At 33.0% G+C, this 25,571-nt stretch overlaps 1 protein-coding gene across 1 annotated transcript; it reads right to left on the bottom strand.

The window, feature by feature from the left end:
* Window positions 1–1,670: 1,670 nt before the first annotated feature.
* LOC108904148 lies at window positions 1,671–24,186 on the bottom strand. The gene is made up of 12 exons (XM_018706577.2): window positions 23,967–24,186; window positions 20,366–20,590; window positions 20,104–20,258; window positions 17,081–17,193; window positions 14,689–15,085; window positions 10,470–10,649; window positions 9,052–9,157; window positions 5,950–6,183; window positions 5,715–5,869; window positions 4,534–4,643; window positions 3,935–4,355; window positions 1,671–2,044 (listed from the first exon to the last, which is right to left on the bottom strand). Exons 1-12 carry the CDS (start codon window positions 24,043–24,045, stop codon window positions 1,862–1,864), a joined length of 2,358 nt encoding a protein of 785 aa, XP_018562093.2. The 5' UTR covers window positions 24,046–24,186; the 3' UTR covers window positions 1,671–1,861.
* Window positions 24,187–25,571: the final 1,385 nt, after the last annotated feature.

The following is a 25,571-nucleotide window of genomic DNA, read 5'->3' as shown; positions in this document are numbered from 1 at the left end:
GAAATGACGGGAATTGGTAAAATTTCATAAAAATTTAAGACACAAAGTAAATAATTACTAAAAATATTTTACAGTACTTAATTCATTCATTATTTTATAATATCACTTTAATCACTACACTATGTGGGCGAACAAAATTATAAAGCTAACCCTGGTAACTTGTGACGTTAACCGAAAAATGGCGTACATATTTACCTTTTATATATTCCTTTTTTTTTACTTACCTAAAGAAGGAAACTTTTCGCCTCTCTTCACCAACTCGATCACTTCTTTTTATACAATGTTTTACAATACACTTGCCCATGATAAAACGTCTAATTATCGAAATCACAGCGATGCGTACACGTCAAATGCTAGGACACGACTGAACGCTGGGCTCCAAATCAGGCTCCAAAGTGTTTTTACCAAAGTCGCTCTATAAGCCAGTCTAGGTGGTCTGTGGTCTACTCTGTACAAATAACTTAAACATGCGGAGAAAAAAAAAGTCGTCAGTAGGCTTAGTGCGACACGGAGTTTAACAGGACCGTAGTCAGATTACGAATGAAAATATTAATATGCCGCAACATGGAAATATTACCAAAGAGCAAGGCTAAGTAGAGGATAAAATACCTATATAAATTTAAATGACACTACTTACCCGATAAACCTTAGTGTTGAGACAAAGCTTCCGTGGCATATTGGAAGGAGTTAAAACATATTACTAGGTGGTTTTCTAAGTTCTCTTTAGTGAAACGGCAACGTTTATCACTTTATATTAACTTGTGTAGGGAAAATGACCGTTCAACGTCAGGCAAAGGCAGTTCTTAAAAAAAAATTAGTTCTAAAAGTTAAAAAGGGCAGATGCAAAATTTAATTGCTTGAGGTACTATGAAATTGAAATTTCTTGAATACTTGTTAAATGCCGGTCCTATAAAAGGTTAATAAATAAATGAATAAATAAATAAATGACATAAATTTATTGAAATAAAACAATGACTATGTACTTTGAGGACAGTACATGAACATTTAAAATTAATAAACTCGAAAGGATATAATAAAGAAGAAAAAAGTTTATTTACGTTGTAATTTTTACAATTACTCACAAAATTCCAAAGTCGACATACAGGGTGTTTGTAAATAAGTGCTAAACATTTTAGGGGGCAGTGTGAAAAAAGATCATATAGATACAGACTGTTTAAATTTTAATTTTTTATTAATTTTTATTAATTATTTCTAAAGGCTTTGAAAATATTGACTCGAAATTTGAAAAATGCTTTGGAGGGATAAATTTGCATTTTTTGGAGTGATCCGAATATTTTTACTTGCACCTTTAAATAAAAGATTAACAAAACCCGCAATAAAATATGTTTTATTTTTTTCCTCAAAAACGGTTAATCCTGCGAAAACAATTGATGGCAGATTCTAAAACAATGTTAAAACGGGGTACAGTGGCGTACCATTTTTTTTATTAAAGAAGACACCACTGGTGTAAATAGAAATATTCGGAGCACCTCAAAAAATGCACATTTATCCCTCCAAAGCGTTTTTCAAATTTCGAGTCAATATATTTAAAACTCTTTGAAATAATTAGTAAAAATAAATAAAAAATTAAAATTTAAACACTTTCTATCTCGGAAACGAAGCATATTTCGACCTACGTTTATGTGAATTTTTTCACAAAACATCTTGCGCAATCACCCCCTTAAATATTTCGCACTTATTTACAAACACCCTGTATAATCTGTTATAATTTATAATCAGCTATTCACCTACCGAGGGATGTTGTGAAGTGATAGGTTTGGGACTTTTATATTTTTAAATAAAAATCTTCACAATTACCCTGTTACATTCACGTAATGAAATTAAAACAAGAAGTATGTATTTAATTCGGCCAAACAGTGTCTTCTATCCATTTTATGTATGTTGATACTCTGGTAAACACGTCTGGATTGTTTTTCGTCAGACCGCATGATTTTCCAAAGGAAATGATTCCGATGACGTCGTACATACATTTAATTTCTTCGGTTTCCGTATGGTATACTTGGAGAGGGCCACCAGAATCTCCCTAAAAAAATATGTTAGTTTCCGAAAACAATGACCTACTTAATAACCAAGTCTGAGAAAAGTAGTGGGAGTAGTTCATATCACAATTTTTTCATTAACGTTGCATTTCGGGGATATAGGTTAATGAAGTTGTTACTTTGAAAAGGGTTTTTCTTAATTTTATTAAAGCGGCTAAAGATAAAAGTGTCAAAATTTGTATACGAATAAATATCAACTGAGTCTGCATCATTTTATTCCCAATAGCAATAGCGTGGATACGGGTCGTTTGATGCATAATATTGAAGGAAAAATATGTTGAAAGTCAGAAAGGATGATACTAAGCAGGTATACTAGCTCAAAAGAGAAAGTGAAGTTCATTCTTCACAAAAAACGTCGGAAGTGAATTTAAACATATTAACATGAAATAGTACGTAACATAAACTTTGTCATAAGATATCAAACAATAAAATTGTAAATAGTTTAATTAATTACGGCAAATTAAAAATATGAAAATTACTTATTGAACATAGTACAACTGTATTAATTAGAAACAGAAACCAATAATTGCATTTCTGTCTGACTTGAGGATTAAGGTAGCAACGTTTCAATCAGCTGACAGCAAGGAGGGAATACATTCGAAAGATTCGATAAAAACGAAATTGATTTCAAACATATACATTTTTCCTAAATCCCATCTACATTATTATAAACAATAAATTATCCACAACAGATTATTTTTTGTAATGTTTTTAAAAGACTAAATTAATTAAAAAAGGCTAGGAAGCTGTGATATATTTATTGGAATAAAAAATACAGTTGATAAAACCTTTTAATATATTTAATGGTGTATAAAAACATTAATCTTTACTAGGAATATTTAGGGTTACAAAAAGTTTTCTTTACTTGATTAATATAATTAGTAATACTTGAGATAAAAGCATTTGTACGGAATAACAAAGGAACATAAATATTTCTCAGCAAACTTTATATCTAAAAAATTAGTTATAGTTGCAAAACTTTTGTAACTACTAAAATAGAGATGAAAACACGAACAGTGAGTAATAATGTAATTTCTATCACAGAACCTTCAAAATTGCATCCAATATTTTCTTTGACTTGGACGAGAGATGGGCCCAAGTGTCATTTCATTCCTTTAGAACTAAATTAACATAATTATTTTCTCGTCGTTTTACCAGTTCACATTATTTACGGATTTTAAATAAAGGATACAAATCTTCGCGAGGGTAATACGATATATTTGCTATATATAATAATTATATTTTACATAGCTTATACACAATCCATTTTTGAACGCGTGCGCATCTTTACCCCGAATTTGACACGCAATATCTCCGATGTCCAAGGTCTGTAGGTTCGCAGTGTGTATAACTGCACTCGATTATTAGCGCTGTTGCCACATCTACATAGTGGTTATGCGTTCATTAAATATAATTTAAAACTACTTAAATATGATATTTTTATGTTGTTAATTAGTCAATATGTGTGCTATGTGCATATGAGTAGATTTCTTTGCTATATAGATAATGTTTATCGCAAATAATTTCAATAGAATTTAATTTTTTCAAGTTGGTAGCAGGTTTTAGTCCCATAAGAAAAGTATAGGACCCCCCTGCGATCCTCGCTTCCCTCGGACCCCGTTATACCTCCTTAAAAGCATTATTTATTCTTTGTTCTAACTGCTCAGGATATAAAGATTATCATCGCAGCCTACTATGTAATTTTAAACCGCATTTTATTCGAATGTGGAAGTGTGTTTTCAGTTCGTCTTCATTTTTGGTCACCATTTTTGAATCATCCTGTATAATAATGAAAATATTCATTAAATATAGGGTTGCAACATCAAGATTACATAACATTTGAATGTTTGATGTCGTGTCATGATAAACTTTACCTGGCATGTAGTCCTCACTGCTCTAGTTGTCCCGGCACAAATCATCAAATCGTCGACGATTCCATCTTTCAATCTGCGGGTAGAAATCTGCCGACTGTAAGTTTCGTTACATTTATCTGCACTGAAGAATTCCAACACTGTCGCCAACAAATCGTTGCTCGGCTCTCCCCCAAATGAAACGATACCCCATCCCGAAGATATGGCTAAATCATAGGGGATGTATTTCTGTATATGAAGACACGCTGGTCTGACATAGGTGTTAAACTGCACCTCTTTAGACAGTCTTAAAAGACCGATGTCGTGGTATCTACTGGGGTAGTGGTATTCTGGATACGGGATTATTTGACTCACAGTTCGTTCTTGCATTTGCGAAGGGTCTGTCTTATTTGTGAAACCCAGTCTTACAAACTTCGCGGGGCCCCTAAAAATTTGACATTGGTGGAAGCCATTTATTTTTTTTAATTCTTAATTTTAATAGTTGCAGCAGTTGCTTTTAGATTTTAAATCGTAAACATTCGTTTCAGTTATTCATTTAAGCACAGACTGAAATAAATCAATGAAAGGGGCAAGTAAAACGTATATACAAACGTTGTACTTACAGTGAAGTTGAAAACATGCAATGTGCAGCGGTCAGAATAAAGTTTTCACTTATAAGTGAACCTCCACATTGCCAGACAACGCTATCGTTATCTTGATAACCAATAAGAGCCTAGAAATAAAAATTGTGACTGTAGCAATCAATGATAAGGGCAAGGTACCTATGTTAAATTCAAAGTTCATTATTTAAATATAAATCTTTAGTCTCGTATAGACGCCTCACAGCGTGACATTTTAACAATCTAGCGATATTTTATTCCTATTCGATATAGTTCTTTCTTATTATGTATCGACATCTTATAACTTATAGAACAAAATACTGTAAAAAACAATTATATGTACCTTAGAAAAAAACATACAAAGCGTTCGGTAAGTATTATTTAAATGGCGTTGCCTAAAATAATCATGCAAAACAGTGTTATTTTTTTGAAACACTTGAATTTTTTTGTTCGGTGCTTTGTTTCGCGTTGATAGAATATACTAACCCTAAAATAACATGTCCTTAAGTCGTACAAAAACAGTCTGTTTTTAGAATTATTTTCCATTGCTGTCGCACTTTCTGCCGCTCTATTGATTTTATACAATTGGCTTAAAACGATAAGCAACAACTGGTATCACTGATAAGCGCGTACGGCACGCATACAAAACCACACCAACCACAACCATATTCAAGAGCTGTCCAGTGATAACAGTTTAAGCGCAGATTAAAAAACGAATTATAAAATTGATTTAAAAAAATAATTTTAGATTAGTATTCTAAACTATGACCCTTAAAGTTACACTCTGTATAATAAATCTATACCTTTTACACTGAAAATAAAAGATATTCTTAAGAATATAAAGTTTTGTTTACTTCAAGTAATACATCGATTATTGTCGTATATTTATGTGAAAGGTCGTTGTCCAAATGATCCTATGTAAAAAACCGTTATTGCTATCAAGTTACTTTCTACGATTTAATTTCATATTTCTCCTAGATCTACGAGAGGAAATTACTATTTCGGTCGTGTCTGTGTGCACAGCCACCAATTCTGTTATGAATTATTTGTAGTAAAATATCGGCAAGGTGATGATAATTATTATGATGCAATGATGAGGATAGCGTCAACAACAACAATTTTCGTGGTAATGAACATATTTATACTGGCAATAAAAGTAGTAATAGTAATACTATCATGCTTACCATATGAGGAAATTCCCTTCTCGATGCTAAAGTACTTCCCACAACGAGTTTGTTTCTCTGAATGTCACACAAAAGCTTTTTTGTAAAATGCGGATTTAGCAACAATGTGGGAGCTTGGATCTTCTCGTAGGCATAATCTGCGTATTCTTTGCATTCTGAAAATAATTTTATACGTTAGTAAACAAATGAGGAAACTGTCAACAGAGTTTTTAACAGCAGTAAACTGAAACTTTACTTTGCCTGCTTATATCTCCTGGTTTTCTACTACTGCTAATTCTATCCGTTGTAGTGGTGGTACTAGTCGTATTCATCATTTTTTCACCATCTTTGCAACACACAATAGGTTCAATTTTCTCAAATCCACAAATGATCGGATTAACCCCTGTCTGTATCAATTGCATAGCAGTCGGACATTCCTTTATAAGCTTGCACTTGCCTTCGCCGCCATCTCGCAAAGAACATTTGTCTCCTGAAGATTAAATGTATTTAAAAAATAGTAATTTCCAGTTTGATGTATACCTTCAGCAATCTGTTAATACATTAGGTTTGTCTCTGCAACAGTCTCCAATGTTTTCCTGTTGTTTGAAGCATGTATATTATGAAATTATCGCTGCTGCAGAACAAATCTCAAACTCTGACTAGAAATTTGACGTTTGTACAGAATTTTCAAACTGTTACCAAACCGTTTGCTGACCGTTATACTGGTTGGATACTGCCAATTCGAGATATGCACATTCATTTCGGTAATCTAAGTTGTCTGATATTCCAAATCGCATAAACTTGTGCTAAGATTATGATCAGGATATCCAATGGCACAGATTCGCATATCCCAGGCAAATCAGGATGCCCCGAATATCCCATTGTATGTCCTGCGATTTGGACTATATGCTCTCCTTGGTTACGTTATTCGTGTTTTTTTATTATTATTACTGATTATGTATGGTAGGAACGTATTTGGAAATGATAATACGGACAAAATTAAATAGGATTATATAATTCATTAGAAATTTAGCCAATAGCAATTACAAATTTTAAGTAGTTACTATGTATGATAAGCGATTACACTCTTGACGACGTGGTATAACCGGTTTGGTGTTTCGCCTCCTCCAACAATGTGAACTATGTCATGGTAACGATACTTTTAACATTTGTCAATAAACGTCAAAAAAAGAATGGAACGCTTCGGTTCAAGCTCTGAATTATATAATCAGTTATAATATCACAAGAGCATAGAAAATATTCGATTATACTTCCGAGTCACGAGACGTATTCTGCGAAACACCACGACAGCGTTAGCTGGAGTGGTGTTTTAAGGATATACGTCGAGTGAGGAGGTTAGTATCATCGATCTTGTAGTCCTAGATACTGCATAGGCCCAATTTGTTTTGTTCAAGGGGGGTATTTTAAGGTACTTTACTTTTGATTGGCTGCTTATTCGGGCATGCTCGACATTATTTGTTTACATCATAGATTCATAGAAAATATATTCTAATTAATGACTTATTTGTTTGTCTTGAGTTTTACTTACAAATTTTGTTGTGTTTTATAAATGTTTTGAGTGTGTGAAGTGATTTTGTGACAGTTATTAATACCATATTATAATTAATAACTATGGGAAAGAGGATCGGCCATATTGTTTTCATACGTTAAGTTTTGTACATGGGCGTAGATTCTTTTAGGTGTAACGCACCTTGGGAATACTATTGAACAATAATATAATTTATTTACGATACTAAATGATCCGTTTAATGAGCATCCAATACAATTAGTAAAACTAATTTTAAAAAATTATTTCAAGATTAGAGTGCATCACGAGACATTTAAGTTAAAAGATAATGTACAAAACAGAGTCAGAAGCTTACTGACAAAAACAATTTTATTTAAAAATCAATAAACAAATTTTGTATTGATATTGTCACAGTATTAATTCCAATTAGAATTATTCAATACTGTAGGTACTAATATATTTATTTTATTTTGTTAATACTTTTATAATATACCTACAATAACTTATATACGTAGTTTATATCCTTTATTTTGTTATTTATTCATTACTTTATTTTAATAGTAGTTCTTAACAATTAATAAAAGTTTTATCTTAATAGGTATATTTTATGATTTATGACACTAATTTCCCTAAAAGCGAGATGTTGGAAGAGCACTGTAAACTTTAACTTTACATTACCATCAAATTTCAAAACTATAGTTACTCACATCAGTCTCAGAAACCGTCTGCTACAAAAAATGCTTTTTGAAAAACATATATTAATAAAAGTAGGGCGAGATACAGTACATATTTTAACATAATATACGAGTATACTATGTAAACTTGGATGTTCATAAATTAGTCATCAGTAAATAACTATACTAAAATAGTCAAATGAAGATTTAGTCATTCCGTAATTTCCCCCCATAACAAGAATTGTACACTATATTGTATGAGTGAAATGAAAACATTACAATTTTTACAAAAACTGATTTTGCTACAGTTCCTATAACCCCATATTATTTGAAAAAATATATATATTTTTCTAACCACAGCCTTTATTCTGCTTTAAAATTAAGTTTGACTCAATTATTTCTTAAGATAAAACTTCTTGCATTTAATATTAAATTGTAATTAAAATCCTTAATGAACCATTCTAATGTACTACGCCGCTGGTGTATAGTACTAACGCCAAATGTTTACTCCCCGTCTCATCCCGCAGAGCTCCAAGTCTACGACTTTACGTATCAAAACAATCTCAATACTGTTAGATACCCCATGCCGTATCTAGTACTACAAGATCGATGGTTAGTATAATCGAATATTTTCGTTTGCTCGAGTGGTATTCGATACGATTATATAATTCAGAGCTTGAACCGAAGCGTTCCAATTGTGTTGTAATTGCTATTGGCTAAATTTCTAATGAATGAATATTTTCTATGCTCTTGTGATATTATAACTGAGAATATTGATCGTCATAATCATAGCTCCCATGGCAATATAGTAAATTAAAGTAATTCTATTTTTCTCTTTACTCTTTTTGACATTTAAGAACGACCACTCTTAGAACTAGCAATTACAAAAAAGCAAAAACTCCTACTTTGACAGATTTGAGCTTAACAGATTTCTAATTTCTTTCTGTTATCAATTTGTTGTTTATTTTAAATGTCTGTCTAAAATGTCCCAAACTAAACAACCGTTATTGTAGCGAAAAATCCACAAATGTCAGCAAATAGACCACAACCGTGCCTGTGTAATAAGAACAGTTTGAGAAACTATCAGAAAATTCGTGCATAAACAATGCTATTATTTTTGTAAGATTCGCAATCCACAATACGTTGACTTACTCACCTTCATATAACTCGGCAAAGGAACCGAGCGAGAGAACGTAAACAAATACAAACACGCTGGCGCTGGCGCTGTAGCCAAACCTGATAGACATGCTGCTCTCAGGAAACTAAACAGTTGGATGGGGCCGACTTCTCCAGTATTTGCATCGATAGCGTAGAGGCCTTGGGGAGTTCCATTTTATATACGGTATGTGGTTAAAAAGATGACTGCTATTTTTGCTTGACTCCGCCCATAAGCACGGTACAGAACAGATTAAGGAGGGAATCTTTATTGTACCACAAATTCGAGAAATTGTGATGATCTTACCTTTGACCAAGTTTTAAAGGCGAAAGAAAATGAAGTTTGGGAGGCAAGAGAAAAGATGATAATTATGTTCAGTTGCTAAAAGACCTTATGGAAAAAAAACATCAACCCGTAAGCAACATGTTTCTTAAAGTCCAATTTCTTCACTCCCATCTTGATTTTTTCCTTCAAAATTATGGAGCTTTCATTAATGAACACGGAGAAAGATTCCATCAGAATATTTCTTTGATCAAGGCCGTTGGAATCAAGCAATGCTTGTGGACTACTGATGTTCTGTGTTAAAGGATGCTCCGGAACTAACTTACAAAAGGCAAGCCAAAAGACAACGTTCTCGTGAAGCTATCACATGATCCCCTTCCGGCCAGATCATCTGGCATTCTACCGTACATTGAGAATACTTAGTATATTACTGTTAATAAAAAATAACTTTAATATTGTTGGCGCATGCAATACTATAATGTTGTTTTTTTCATTAAATACATTAAAAGCAAACACTTTCGTCTACTATGTATCGTTGAAACTAGAGCTAATACAATTTTTTCGTTGTTATATTCGTTTTTCTGGAAAATTAATACAATTTGACCCTTCCAAAATTTGAAATCATAGGTTTGGGACTTTTATATTTTTAAATAAAAATCTTCACAATCGCGCGTTGTTATATTGACATATGACATTACATAAAACAAAAATGTATATAGTTCGGGCAAACATATATGTGGTTAAAAAGAAACGATATAAATATACTACGAATAGATATACTTTATTAATAATAATCTAGAAAACAGAACTAAGAAATGAATTTAATGATGAAACGTAGTCATCTTAAATAAATCATATTGACTTTCGGTCGATTTTTATTATTTTTCTCATGTTAAAAACATGTAGCTTCAAAATTTTGAAACAATTGATTAAAGCGAGTAGATTGTTTTGAATTATGCATGCCCACAACAGCTTTACCGATATAATATGTACAGATATCGAATTAAAGGTCAGAGTATTTGCTTCTTATTATAAAAATAGCCTGAAAAACTTCATTTGGACAATTTCATGCAACTATTTAACTGTCGAAGGATGTTAAGTGGTAATGACATATTTTTTTTATGGAAATGTATTTAGTTCGGCCAAACAATGTCTTCTATCCATTTTATGTATGTTGATACTCTGGTGAACTCAGATGTATTAGGTGCTCCTAGCGCGCATGCTATTGGCTTGGCATTGATTGCGATTATGTCGTACATGCATTGAACTTCCCTGGTTTCCTTATGGTATACTTGGAGAGGCCCGCCAGTGTCACCCTAAAATAAAAAAAATACGTCGGTTGCCAAAAGATGCAATAGTATCTATATAATTCTAACTTGAAAACAAATTCTTTATACAGGATGTTTTCGGGGTACAAAGTATTGAAACTGTTACTTTGAATAGGGCTTTTCTTAATTATCTTTAAATCGGCTAAAGACAAAAATGTCAAAATTTGTACGCGAATAGATATCAATTATATCGGAGAATACTATATCAACGAGAAGCGACAGCAAGGCTTTCTGCGTTGTTTTTCTATGCGCATGCGCGAATTGGGTTGTGTTGTTGTCAGTTGTCAGTGGCTATCAGAGCCGCCAAATATAAATAGAAGAAAGGAGTAATAGTTTATTGGCGGTGGAGAGTTGTGTTGTATAATGTTAATTGATAGCGGATTTATTTGTATTGTATTTCGTTTCCATCTACAATTAAAATTAACTAGAAATCAATAAAATGCATGGTTATTATTGTGCTTTTCGCGATTGTTCATCCAAAACTGGTGCAGGATTAACCCTTTTGAGATTACGTAAGGATTAGAAAGGTAATTATTATTAGTATTATTATTTTAAGTACCTACCTATAAACTGTAAATCAGAAAAAAGTATTTTGATTTTTAAAATAATGTGGTATGTTTTCTTGTAATATGGTATTGCATAAGTATAGAGAATATCTTTAGGAGAATTTTTATTTTTGTTTGCAGTGCTAGAATGTGGATAGAAACTTGCAATAGACTCGATTTATTGCCTAGGATTGTGGATGTATATAAGAATTATAGGCTTTGTGAACACAATTTCGAAACCAAATATATTGGTAAAGGGAATGTAAGAATAACCTTATTGCCAAACGGAATACCTATACAGTTTCCTCAACTTAGAAATGGGCAAGAAGAGCTAGAGGCAAAAATTGTGGAAGATTGTCCCAAAGAAGTTATTGCATTGTCAGGTACCTATTTTTAAAAAACTATTTCAAATATTGCAGAAAAATATTATATCTGTTTAAAAAAAATATTAGTTGTAAAACATCTTGTTTTATTTTTTTTATATACTATACCCAATTTGCCTACATTTTACCACAGTTATCCTTGTATTATATGAACAATGTTTGATACTGATGCAGTTCGTTCAGTGTACATCTATTCAAAAGTGTAACTTCTCTCAGTGTAAACGATTGTGTTTCTGTCAAATCGGTCGACTCTAGCGTGACCACAAAACATCAAAGGAACCGCCGATTCTGTCGCTTCTCGTTGGTATAGTGTTCTCTGATTATATCTTAAGGAAAACGTACAAATTATTTTATTCCCATAGCAATGGCGTAGACATGGATAGATTGATGGATACAGTTAAAGGAAGTTAAATACTCTAATACGGGCTTAGCTCTGACAAAGTATGTTCCAAGAAATTTAAATGCTGAACACCATTTAAATGTGGCGGAAGCTCAATAGGTCCTAATAAATGGTCACAGATAATTCCAGTTCATACATTAGCTAATTGATGTTGGGAATGGTACATAATCGTTGCCTTTGAATTATCGTCACTTCATCCATGTTTGTTGTGCAAATGTATCAGGTACACCATTTTTTGTAAAACACGACTACTCAGTAAATACGACTCTACCGCAGTCACTATTTTCGTTTTGTTTATTCTGAATCTGTTACAAAAATGTAATCTAGCATTGTTATTGTTATTTATTGTAAGATTTTTTCCTTGGTAAATTTATTTAGAAACGTTCAATGATTGTCTGAATCCCATATTGGTTGACATCTATCACTTCATAGTCAAGATCGTTTGAAGGTTAAAGTAAGAATAGAAAGTGAAAAAAATTGGAAAAAATTTTTACGAATGCTTACCTTCCTACTTTTGTCTGTTTATCGGTCTTTCTTTTTACCTGCATACCTGTTTGTTTGCTTGTTAGTCTATATTTATCGTCCGTCTTTATTTTCTCCCTGTCCATCTGCTCGACATCCTGCCTTTCTGTACTTAATGACTAAATGTTTCCATCTGTCTGGTTCTCTGCCACCCTCAGTCTAAATATTCACTGACAATGTCTTCTTATCTTTCTGTCTACCCTCTTCACTCTGCTTTGCGTGATTGTACAAAAACTAGATTAAAAAAAACTTTTCAAAGCCTTCAACAAATCAATTTGTTTCTGTCAGCATAAGTATAGTAATCGAAATTCGGTCGAGAACGCTTACGGTGTTCCTGGAACGATCTTCGAATCGCTTTTCTTTTATGTGCATTATTTGTGTCTCTCTTTAGATTCCAACAATAGTCTGCTAACATATTCTTGACCCAAATACCTTGATAACTTTGTTCCTGGTACATTCTCTCTCCTTGTTCTTCACTAAAACCTCCCAGATTTTCTGGGAACCAATCAAGATGAGACTGAAGAAAATGAAGTTTCAGATCCATATGACATTTAAACAGGGGGTGACAGAAAAAACAGACAGATAGAAACATTTAGTCATCTCGTCAGACAGGAAGATAGACAAAATTACCGACCGAAAATAGAGGCGAACGATAAATACAGACTAACAATAAACAGAAAACACAGAAAAAAGTAGGCAGGTGAGCATTCGTAAACAATTTTTTCAATTTTTTTCACCTCCTATTCTTACTTTAACCTTCAAACGACCTTGAACATGAGGTGACAGATGTCAACCGATATCTAAAGAACCGATGTATGAATTTTTTCAAATTTTGAATGTAAATTAACAACTCCCTCAGCCCCACAAAAAAAAAGCGGAATCTCAGAAATACAAGACCCTGTTATCTATATGTTTTTGGGGTCGCTGATTCCGAATCCGGTGTCCGTTTGACTCAATTAGCTCTAGTTGAAGGGCACTTTAAGGTCAAATGTAGAGAATCAATTGCCAACAAAGTAAACCTACATATCTATACGTTCTTGGGGTCGGTGAATCCAAATCCGGTGTCCATTTTATCCGATCAGGTCTGCGTTAAGGTCAGTTCAAGGTCAAATGTAGAGAATCAATTGCCCCCAAAGTAAACATACATCTCTATGCGTTTTTGGGGTCGGTGAATCTAAATCCGGTGTCCGTTTGATCCGATAGGGTCTGCGTTAAGGTCAATTCACGATCAAATGTAGAGAATCAATTGCCAACAAAGTAAACCAATGTATTTATACGTTTTTGGGTTCGCTTAATCCGAATTCGGGGTCCGTTTGACCTGATCGGATCTGCTAAGTTCTAAACTCAAAACACTCAGGTATTCATTTATGCGTATTAAAATTTGAGTAACAAATAATATTAAAGAAAGAAAGCTTTAACTCTGAGCCCGTGACTTTCGAGTTTGTTTTCACATGACAAAATTCTAGTATCAGTAAGCCTAATTAAGTGAGCTTTAAACCAATATGTCCGTTAATGCTTCAATGCTTCATGTGCATTAATTTACACAGTCAGTCCTTGTTCGTTGAGATTTTTGAGAAAAGTTTTTCAAGATAAGAAATTGTTTACTTTGATAAATCACATGAAATCACTACATCTCACTATTATGATGTCGCGACTACTATGTACTCACTTTTAAGGTATCGAACTATTTTGTTGTTAAAAGGTCTGAGAAGTGTAGTCAAAGAAGTACTTTTTTAATACGTATAAATGTTTAAGCGTTTTGAGTTTAGAACTTGAGGATATTTAACAGACTCTACATTTGACCTTGAACTGACTTTAAACCAGATCTGATTTTGTCAAACGGACACCGGATTCGGAATCAGCAACCCCAAAAACATACAGATATATGGGTTTACGTTGTTGGTAACTGATTCTACACATTTGACCTTGAACTGACCTTCAACCAGAGCTAAACGGGTCAAACAGACCCGCGAATTCAGTATAACATCAATATATTGCCTCCATGTTGTGGCCGTATATTTTTATAGTCTTAAAATATTTTGACCGATTCTACGTATCCGTAGCCCCTCGCATGTCATATGTAAGTGGTTCAATTCATTATATACACGGCTGCAACATCGAGGTTACATAACATTTAAACGTTGTACTAATGTTGCGTCATGATAATACCACCTTACATGGCATCCAAGACTTTTTTTTCTATTTGTCCCGGCACAAATTATCAAATCGTCGGCCAATTCATCTTTCAGTTCACCAGCAGGTAAAGTCTCGTTACATTTATCTGCACTGAATAACTCCAACACTGTTGCCAACAAATACGTGCTTTGATCTGTTACAAACATACCCGATCCTGATTCTATGGCTAAATCATAGGGGATGTCTCTTTCTGTATGAAGGCACGCTGGTCTTACGTAGGGGTTAAACTGTACGTTTTTTGAGAGTCTCAAAAGACCTATGTCGTAGTATAAGGTGTTATTGTATTTGGGATGCGGGATCACTTCACTCACGGATATTTTTTGAGTGAGGTCTACAGTGTTTTGGATTCCAACACTTACAAACATCGTCGCAAGGTCCCTGAAAGTTTGACACATCGGTAATTACGTGGGAAATACAATTTAATTTTTTTTAATTGTTAATTTTAATAATTGCGAAAACTACAATTTAATTTGAATTATTAGCCTTATTGAATTGAATTGATTGAATTGAATTAGCCTCACAAAAAAAAGTATCCGATCTGGTATTCAGATCCATGTATTTCCACGTATTTTTTTCCGCTGAATCCGAATCTGCCTTCAGATTTGGCCCAACGGGTCTGAGTTTTCGGGAAAATTAAAAAAAAACAGGTCAAAATTCACAAAAAAACGACATTTACGATCGACGAAAGTTATAAAAATCAAATTACTCTACCAGCTCACTAGACGTATGATTTTTTCACTCGTTTAATTCCAATTTATCATCATAGAGCCAGACAAGCTGGTCCAATTTCATTCAAAAGCAGAAAATAGATCAAAATGATTAAAACGCCATTTTCATGGCATAATTCGTGTTGCAGAGTTCTGGATCCATCTTTTTATCCACCCACCCATTTATGAATTCATACATCATCTTTCTATCCAGTCGTTCATGCATGTATACGCATATTTATTCATCCACCTGTACCACCTATAAAACCCACCCATCCACCCATCTATCCATCTACTTTTTGTGCTGAGAGACAGCCTAGAGAATGCAATAAAACTTGTAGAATACTCTACTATAAAGAAACGAAAACGATATGTATAAATAATTTTTATTTTTGTTGCTATGTTTATATTGTTTTGTATATTGTTTTCTTCAAAGGATCTATGCAAAGGGTTACGCTTTCGTTTAGTCCCTCTATTTTCCGTTTCTCTTTTTAACAACCAACAAGTTTTCGCCCAATATAATATATAAAGGGCGAAAGTTTCCGAATATTTCTGAGGCGAAATTGAAAGAAGGTGTATTCGATAGACCTCAGATTTGGACATTGTTCAATGATGCAACATTCATCACTACAATGAGTAGCATTGAGAAGAGTGCTTGGACTAGTTTCAAAGTTGTAGCAATTTTTTAGGAAACAACAAAAGTTCTAAATACGAAGAAATTGTATCAAAAATGATAAAAGACATCCAAGACCTGGGATGTTTGATGGACTACAAGTTGCACTTCCTTCATTCACATCTGGATTGGTTTCCTGAAAATCTTAGAGATTATAGCGAAGAACAAGGCGGGCGATCTCATGAGGGTATGAAGGTTATAGAACAGCGATATCAAAGAAGATGGGATCACAACATCATGCCGATTTTGGTTGGTTGTTAAAAGGAGAAACGAAAAATAGAGGGACTAAACGAAAGCATAACCCTTTGCATAGAGAACACATTATAGCAACAAAAATAAGAATGATTTATAGATATCGTTTTCTTTTGTTTAGAAAATAGAGTATTTTACAAGTTATTATTGCATTCTCAATCTTCTAGGCTGCTATCTCATCTCTCAGTACAAAAAGTAGATGGATAGATGGGTGGATGGGTGGGTTTTATATGTGGATGAATAAATATGCGTATTCATGCATGAACTACTAGACAGAAAGATGTATGAATTCATAAATGGATGAGTGGATAAAAAGATAGATCCAGAACTCTGCAACACGAATTATGCCAAGAAAAAGGAGTTTTTAAGCATTTTGATCTATTTTCTGTTTTTGAATGATATTGGACCGGTTTGTCTGACTCTATAATGATAAATTGGAATTAAACGAGTGAAAAATCATACGTCTAGTGAGCTGGTAGAATAATTTGATTTTTTATAACTTTCGTCGATCGTAAATGACGTTTTTTGTGAATTTTGACCTGTTTTTTTGAATTTTCCCGAAAACTCAGACCCGTTGGGCCAAATCTGAAGGCAGATTCGGATTCAGCGGAAAAAATACATGGAAATTACATGGGTCTGAATACCAGATCCGATACTTTTTTGTGTGGCTGAGTTATTTAAGAGACTAAAAAAGTTCAATGAAAGGGACAAGTAATACATATACACAAATTTTGAACTTACTTTGATAATGGAACCATGCAATGTGCAGCGGTGAGGACAAAGTTTTCACTTATAAGTGAACCTCCACATTTAAGATAATTGTGATCCTCCGCAAGTTCAAAGCCAACAACAACCTAAAAATAAAAATTATTATTATAACAATTCTTCTGTAGACGCTGTTCTCTTTTGTTTATGTATCGACGTCTTGTAAATTGTAGAATAACAAAACACCGTAAAAACCAGTTATAGGTACCTTGGAAATAAATACGCAGATAAATCGGAAAGTATAGCACAACAGGGGTTCACTATAATAATCACTTTCAACCGAAATATCGACCACTCAAACGTGAGTTTTACTTGTGAAATTAATTATTAAATAATTAACTCGAAGTATGATGTTTGTAAGAACAAGCTTTATTTACTTCGTGACAATATTACAACTGAACTGTTAAGATTTGCAAAGAGTTTATATATTCATTTAAAAAGCTGACTCTAGTATTATTTTTATCTCTATGCGATACGGAAGCTTCATAACATTTATTATTATGATCATTATCATCAAAAAATAGATTATACGGGGTACAACACTCGTGGATTGTGATAGTCCGTTATTATTACTTTATACGTTTGCACATTTTGTATCGTATCGTAATTCTTTTATTAACTGCTATATGTATCTACAAAACAGAAATCATAGAAGGACTTAGCGGAAGTTAACTGTTGTGTAGCAACATGTAAAACTTATAATATAAGGCAATTGCTTATAAATGCAACATTATACAGGATGTCTCAGAATAACATGTACAACGGAAGACCACAAATTTGTGGACTCGAAATAGGCAGATTTAGGCTCATTCACCTATATCCAAAATAGTTTCGTTTGGCCGCTAAAGGGCCTCAAAGTTCGTGAACATTTTTTGAATTTTGTAAATAACTCGAATATGTATTAATCGATTTTGATTGTTTTTGGGGTGTGGACTTTTGCTTTTAATCTACAAATTCTGGTCATAATATTCGTTCATAACTTTTTTCTCTTTCGGGAAATAATGACAACTATTTTTTTATTTGGTAGGTGATATCATTTGGAAGTTTTTTTCATAGAATTTTGATTAAATGAGCGGTTTGGGTACAAAAAAATATTTTGTTTTTGTAGGTTGACTAATTTCAGTTTGAGTCATTGTATCTGCTAATTCTTAATGAGTGTTTACCACGATAAAATATACCACATGTTACTTTATTTTTCGATATGGATACACACGTACGACGAATTAGAGTTATTTACAACGTGCCTAATTTTATTGAAATAATTCGTAAAAACAATCAAATAAAATAAAACATGCTGGAGATAAAAGTAACAAAGTTGAGGTTATTAAATTTAGCACAAGTTACAAAAACTGTTAAAAATAACCACCGTTNTATCCCAATTAATGTTTGCTTTACTGTCTTCATTTATACTTTGCCAAATGTGATATGAAATTTTACTACTTTCTTCCATTGCTTTAAAAAGATATATTGGAATAAAGAAAGGGCTGTTTTCTACCATTTTTCGGTATAATCTAGGCAACCAGAAATGCATCAGTTTCCATCCTTAAGTCTGGTGAACATACAGGCCAGTTAACAGGAGCATTATCGCCTCTACCGATCCACCGACGAGGGAATCTTTGATTAAGATACTGCCGGACATTTACAGTGAAATGTGGTGGAGCGACATCACGCATAAGCCACATGTTAGCTTTGAGTAATAACGGCATATCTCCCAATAACTCGAGTTTTGCAAAAATTCTAAATAAAATTCCCCATTCAGTCTATTGGGTAGAATAACAGGGCCAATAATAATGTTATCCCAAACAAGATCAAACTGAAATTACAGTCAACCTACAAAATCAGAGCCTACTAGCACTTTGTTAAGTATTGTAAAATGTGTGGCAAAATAATGTATACATCCAAATATATTTTTTTGTACCCAAACCGCTCATTTAATCAAAATTCTACAAGAGGCCCAACAACTACTTCCAAATGGTATCACCTATCAAATAAAAAATAGTTGTCATTATTGCCCGAAAGAGGATAAAGTTATGAACGGATATTATCACCATACGTCAATTTTGTAGGGGTTGTAAGTTTTAAAAGACACTCTGTATAACACCAACATGTGTAGATTCAAAGCAAAAGACCACACCTCAAAAATAATCAAAATCGAATAATACATATTCGAGTTATTTACAAAATTAAACAAATTTTCACGAATTTCGAGGCTGTATAACGGCTAAAGTGGAAGCGATTTTGGATATAGGTGAATTAGCCTAAGGCTGCCTATTTTGAGTCCACAAATATGTGTATATTGTACGTACAGGTTATTTTGGGATACCCTGTATATAAGATATAAAATTAGTCTACAGTTATTCACCCGATGACATTTGCAGATTGATAACTGAAGTTCCGTAAAAACAGTAGACTGGAATTATAGAAAAACTAAACGCGCTTTCATACAGAACCCTACTTCACAACGTATAATAGTTTGTTTTTATTCGCGGCTTAATTTTGTTGCTCCTGTATGTTGTTCTGGATTAATTTAATATGGTTAGCACTGATTCAACCGAATAATGGAAAAGAGTAAAAACATATTGTATTTTAATTAGAATTCTATAACTTTTTAATAATATCTGTTCTAACTTTAATAAACATCAATTAACTAAAAACCAATTTCAGCTTAGTATTCTGTGCAACACCTACTATTACTCCTGAAAACTGACTGATCAGCTTTAAACTAACTTGTCTGCTTTCTAGAATTGAATTTCATGTTTCTTCTACAACTACCAGAGGAAATTAGCATTTCTGTTCCGCGTTATGAGCACCAATTTTTCTAGTCAGACTTTTGCAAGCATGCCATGGATTCTTCTCACTTCGCTCATTTTCATAAAATAGTAGCATGGTAATGGGACAGAGGCAGTGATAATGATTTATCATTAATGACAACACTGTGCGTAATAATGAACATATTCATATTGACAAAAAAGTAATAATAGCAACAATAGCCTGCTTACCATATGAGGAAATTCCCTTCCCGATGCTAAGATACTTCCCTCAAAAAGTTTGTTTTTCTGAATATCACACACAAGCTTTTTTGTAAATTGCGGTTTTAGCAATAGCGTGGGAGAATAGATCTTTTCGTAGGCATACTCTGCGTATTCTTCGCATTCTGAAAACAATTTTGTATTTTATACGCAGATGAGGAAAATTAAATAAATGCCTTGTCATTTAACAAAAATTTAAGTGTTTTTAACAGACTTAGAACTGAAACTTTACTTTGTTTGCTTATGTCTCCTGGTGTTCTGCTGCTGTTACTTCGATCTGTTGTAGTGGTGGTACTAGTCCTATCCATTAACTCTTGGCAACACACAAAAAGGTTAATATTCTCAAATCCACAAATGACCGAAGCAAGTTCTTTCCGTGACAACACGAAAGCAGTCGAACATCCTTGTATATGTATGCACTTGCCTTCGCTGCCATCTTTCAAAACACATTTGTCTCCTGAAGAATAAACATTAAAAAAATAAATATACCTTCGGCAACTTGTTAATACATTAAGTTTGTTTCTGCAGCAGTCTCTAATGTTGTGAGTTTATTATTAAAATTACAAGAACGTTTTTAACACAAAAGTTTTATGAATTTTTATAATACAGTATGAGAAAAAACAATTGAATAATGGAAGTCAATAAATTAAAGAAAAGAATATATTTTTTAATGGAGCACCCTATATATTAATGCATACTTAGCTTCGTTAAATTTTTCTTGTTTCAAAAATATATATTACTGTTACTGTTTTTCGGTTTAAAACTATTTTTGTCTGACGATAGAAAACAAATTGGAAGACCTGCCGTTGATCGACTGTACCAATTTAATTTGGCACCAAGAGCATAGAACCAGAGCAGTACGAAATATTTAAATGATAGGTTTGATTTATGGATTGGTAATGGAGGAAATATTCAATGTCCTTCAAATAGCCCAAACCTTACACCCTTGGACAGTTCTCTGTGGTTTTACTTAAAAACAAGGTTTATAAGGAAACTAGTGTAAACTTAGATGAAATAAGACATAAAGTTGATCAATGTATACAAAAGTTAAGTGAATTTAATTCCTATTTCATACTAAATACAGTTCTGAAAATTAATGAGGATTATACGAAGTACATCAATAATAATGGCGGTCTCATTGAACCTCTGTGACCATTTGTGTTTTAGTTGGTTTTTATTAATTAGGTATTAAAATTCTGTTAAAGTTAAGACTCATTAAAGTTACACATTATTTCTTTGTTGAAATAGTTTGTTATAGGAAATAAATTAATTATGGTAAATAAACTTCTGTCATAGTAATTTGTTTGTTCCGCGTGTCTCGTCCATAGCCACTGCGATCCATCAGACATAATTTTTCCTCTTGTTCTTTCAAAAATAGTTTTAACAGTAACATGTTATATATTTTTGAAAAGAGAAAAATTTGTCGAAGTTGAGGATGCACTAATATATAGGGTGTTCCATTAAAAAAAATTGTTTTTCCTTAATTTAGTGATTTCCATTAATCAATTGTTTTTTCTAATACTGTATTATAAAAATTCATAAAAAAAAGCTACGCTTTTGTATTAAAAACTTTTTTGTAATTTCAATAATAAACTCATAATAAGTTGTCAGATTATAGTGACTAACACGGTACATTATGAAATTATCGCTGTTGCAGAATAAATCACAAACTCACTAGAAATTTGGTATTTGTGTAGGATTTTCAAACTTCCAATCCGAGACATGCGCATAAATTTTGGTACCTAATCCAAATTGTCTGATATCCCAAATAGCATAAAGTTGTGTTAAGATTATCCTCAGGATATCCAATGGAATATACTCGTACGTCCCAGAAATAAGCGGTTTAGACTGTATGCTACCCTCAGGACATTCTGAAAATGTCTGAATATTATGAAAAATACCCTCTCGATGTCCGAGCGACATATTGTTATTTTTATATCAAATGTGACTTGTAATTTCCTTTCAATTTCGTGAGATACTTAACGTGTGGGCTAAGTTAAGAGATAACAATCGGTTTTAAACATATCAATTATAAGCAAAGAAAAACAAAACTTTAAAATTTTATTTCCTAAAAGGAGAAATTAATTGCGTATTAGTTATAAACGGAAGTAACGAACATTCTCAGTAAAATCCCTACCACTGGATATAAAAATGACATCATAAAACCTAAAACAACGCTATGGATGGACCAACATTATTGTGTTCGTTCACTTTTCTGCAAAGACTGCATGCGCAGTAAACGATATACAGATGAAAGATAATACATTGTAGGTACCAACTTGAGGGATAAAATAATATCGACGCCATACGGTCAATGTCCCAGGACATAAGCCATGAATAGCACATCCTGGGGATAACTTGTTCTATTTGGGATTGGCCGCTTGATCATCTTTAATTTTGAATGTATGGATTCTTAGCTAAGTGATGAGCAAAGGTATCAGTTACGTTGTTCATGTCTTTTTTTATTATTATTACTAATTATGTACGGTAGGAATGCATTTGGATTGATGGTGACGTCAATTGGGTTGCGTTTATTCGGTTCCGGGTAATTCTGTCGGCATAAGCAAATAGGCGTACGCGCGGAGGAAGTCCGATGATATTTTTCCGTTAACTTAATTGTGATTGTAATTTATTATTTATTAGTGATTTTAGGTCTGTGTTCTTAAAAGTGGATTCAAGCTGGACGGTATTTTAAAAATGAGTTTCCCACAATAAAAAAATTCAAACCGCCATCTCACATGATCAAAATTTGCCTGGAATATCTAGAAGGGTGCTTTTGCAAACTATATATTACACAGACGAAACATGGATAAATGAAGGTCATGGTGACAATAAAATTTTTTGGGGAAATATCCTCGAACGCTTACAATACTTAGAAAGTCGGTATAACAGTGACACTTTGTAAAGATTTACACCTACGTAATCCATAAAAAACTTTAGGCATTTCGATAATAACGTTTTTGCTTTATTTTAATTGATTTAGGTTTTCTAACATTCAATCGTCATTTACTCGAAAAGTTTCCTATGCAAGATGGCAACATTTCAATACTGTCGGATCGACAATGAAACGGTCTTTCAGAATCAAGAAAAAAAATAGGGGGTTGCTATTTAAAAAAAATATCGATGACGTCATTACTCGAAAACAAATGACGGTTGAAAATCGCCTTTTATGCTAAAATATGTATTTTTCAAATTAAAAATCGACCTGTCCGAGGATTTTTCCCAAAAAAAATTGTTTCGTTTTTACTGAATTTGTTCCATACTTTAGATGCGTACTGTATATAGTTCAGTGTATTATTATAAGTGATAAAGTGTCATATCCGCGGCAGTTAGGTGTAAGTGGGTGGTGGTGGGCCATCGCCGTCCGAAAGGACGGCACTCAACAAGTGAGTCTATAAGCCCTTTAAAGTAAATATTCACCGTGAACTTATCTTTTATAATTTTCTGTTCTTTGACAAGGGGTCAACGCCTATGGAATCTTGTCCCCTGTACCCGTCACCTACTTTACTCTCTCAGTGCTGGATAGCTGGATACGGATCACTGCCCATTATTATGGAACACGGGTATGGTCTGTGACAGATTTAAGGTTAACTCTATTCTCTCTATTTTCTCTCAGTTACCAATTTGTTTCTTATTCCAAACTTCCGTGTAAAATATCACATGCAAACTAAACAACCGTTATTGCAGCGCAAAATCCACAACCGTTAGCAAATAAACCACAATTGCGCCTGCGTAATAAAAACAATTTGAGAACTATCAGAAATTGCAGTGCAGAAACAAAGCCATTATTTTTGTAAGAATCGTAGTTCACAATACATCAACGACTTACTCACCTTCATATACAGCGGCAAATAAACCGAGGGAGGGTACGAAAGCAAATAGAAGCACGCTGTAGCCAAACCTGATAGACATGCTGCTCTCGGAAAACTAAACTTAGTGGGGCCGACTTGTACAGTAATAGCCTCGATAGCAGAGAGACCTTGGGGAGTTCCATTTTGTTTATTCTGTGTGATTATAAAAAGAAGAGATCTGGGAATATATTATTAATAATCTTATAAGGAGAACTATTTCAAAAAAATGATAATGATTGAATACATGAATATATTAAGGAAATGAAAACTACAACACGAATTTTAAGAATATGATATATTGAAACCTAATTTGTTTATTGCATCTTTTTCCAACAAAAGTATTAAATCGATCAGCTACACTGAACAAAATTACAGGAATTAAAATACAGTAAAAATAGATGGTTATTCATTTACCCTTAATTTTCAATTTTCCTATCGATCGATGATTTCACAAATAAATTTTAAACCTCTGTCAAACGCCGAGATAGTACACTCAGATCACTGTTTCATCTTGAAGCAAGAATTCAATATATATTAAAATAAAAAAATGGTGAGCATTAGTTTGACATTGGATCGAGACTAACGTACTTTCTTGGGACGTGGGCACCCTTTGCCAATCCATTGTGGTGATTAAACTTTTTTATCAGTGTCGCAGCCGTCACCTTTCTTCTGCCGTTATGATCCGTATGAACTGGGTAAAATATAGACTCTAATGTGCTTTTGTTCACAAGTTATAGGCTTTGGGCTTTGGTGTACAGGACCATCTTGCAATGGTCACGTATGTTCTCCAAAATCCCTCAACTTTGCTTGTTTTTTCAGTTGGATCAACGAATAAAGATGAAATTTAGCTGACTAGGACAACTTTTTGTGCCAAATCCAGTCGTGCAAATAAAAAGGCGATTGTATTCAAACCTAAATTGCAAATCGGTGCCAAAGTTGAGCAAAAAAAAATCAGTTTCTGAAATAATGGCCATACGTTGAGCACAAATAGGTATTTGATTATAACATTACCAGAACAATGCATTTATGTCAAGAGTTTCAATTGAATACATTTTTTAATCGCAGAAGTATTTCGCCATTAGTGTTTGTCTAGAAAATACTAAATATAGTCCAAGCATTCTGTCACGGATTAATGTTAAATTTGCAGAAATTATTACCTGGACAAAAAAAATATGACCGTATAGAAAATTAAATTTTAAATTGAGTTTCTTGTTCTTTAAACTCGATCCAATATGGCGAACAAGGTTAAAAAAAATCGCAAAGTTGGAAAAAACGGTTTTTCTAAAATAACTAAAAAATATAGCACGGATTGAAAAATATTTAAATGAGAAAGTTGTAGGTTTTAAAAAGATCTATCGACTGATTTTTTGACAGTATCGATTGCTTTGTTACTTTTCGAGATATATCGAATAAACCGTTAAAAATCTTCTCTTTTCTCTTCTTCTATAACTCGTTTACATTTACGTGCCCATATTTGCTATTTACTGCAAGCATAGCCCGCGGCAAACCAAAAAAGTACATTTTTGAAAAATTAAAAAATATTAATTATTTTTCGAGATATATCGATTTTTTGNTAAATTTAAATGC

Source organism: Anoplophora glabripennis, unplaced genomic scaffold, assembly GCF_000390285.2.
Source record: "Anoplophora glabripennis isolate ALB-LARVAE unplaced genomic scaffold, Agla_2.0 scaffold151, whole genome shotgun sequence".
NCBI lineage: Eukaryota > Metazoa > Arthropoda > Insecta > Coleoptera > Cerambycidae > Anoplophora > Anoplophora glabripennis.
This window is presented reverse-complemented; position numbering and strand designations above follow the sequence as displayed.

Coding starts and splice junctions, on each gene's coding strand:
- LOC108904148 (XM_018706577.2), bottom strand. CDS start 24,045: ATGTCTATCAGGTTTGGCTACAGCGTGCTTCTATTTGCTTTCGTACCC. Junction 20,259..20,365: donor AGGAGACATAAGCAAACAAA/GTAAAGTTTCAG, acceptor AATTGTTTTCAG/AATGCGAAGAATACGCAGAG. Junction 10,650..14,688: donor AAAAAAGTCTTGGATGCCAT/GTAAGGTGGTAT, acceptor TTTTTATTTTAG/GGTGACACTGGCGGGCCTCT.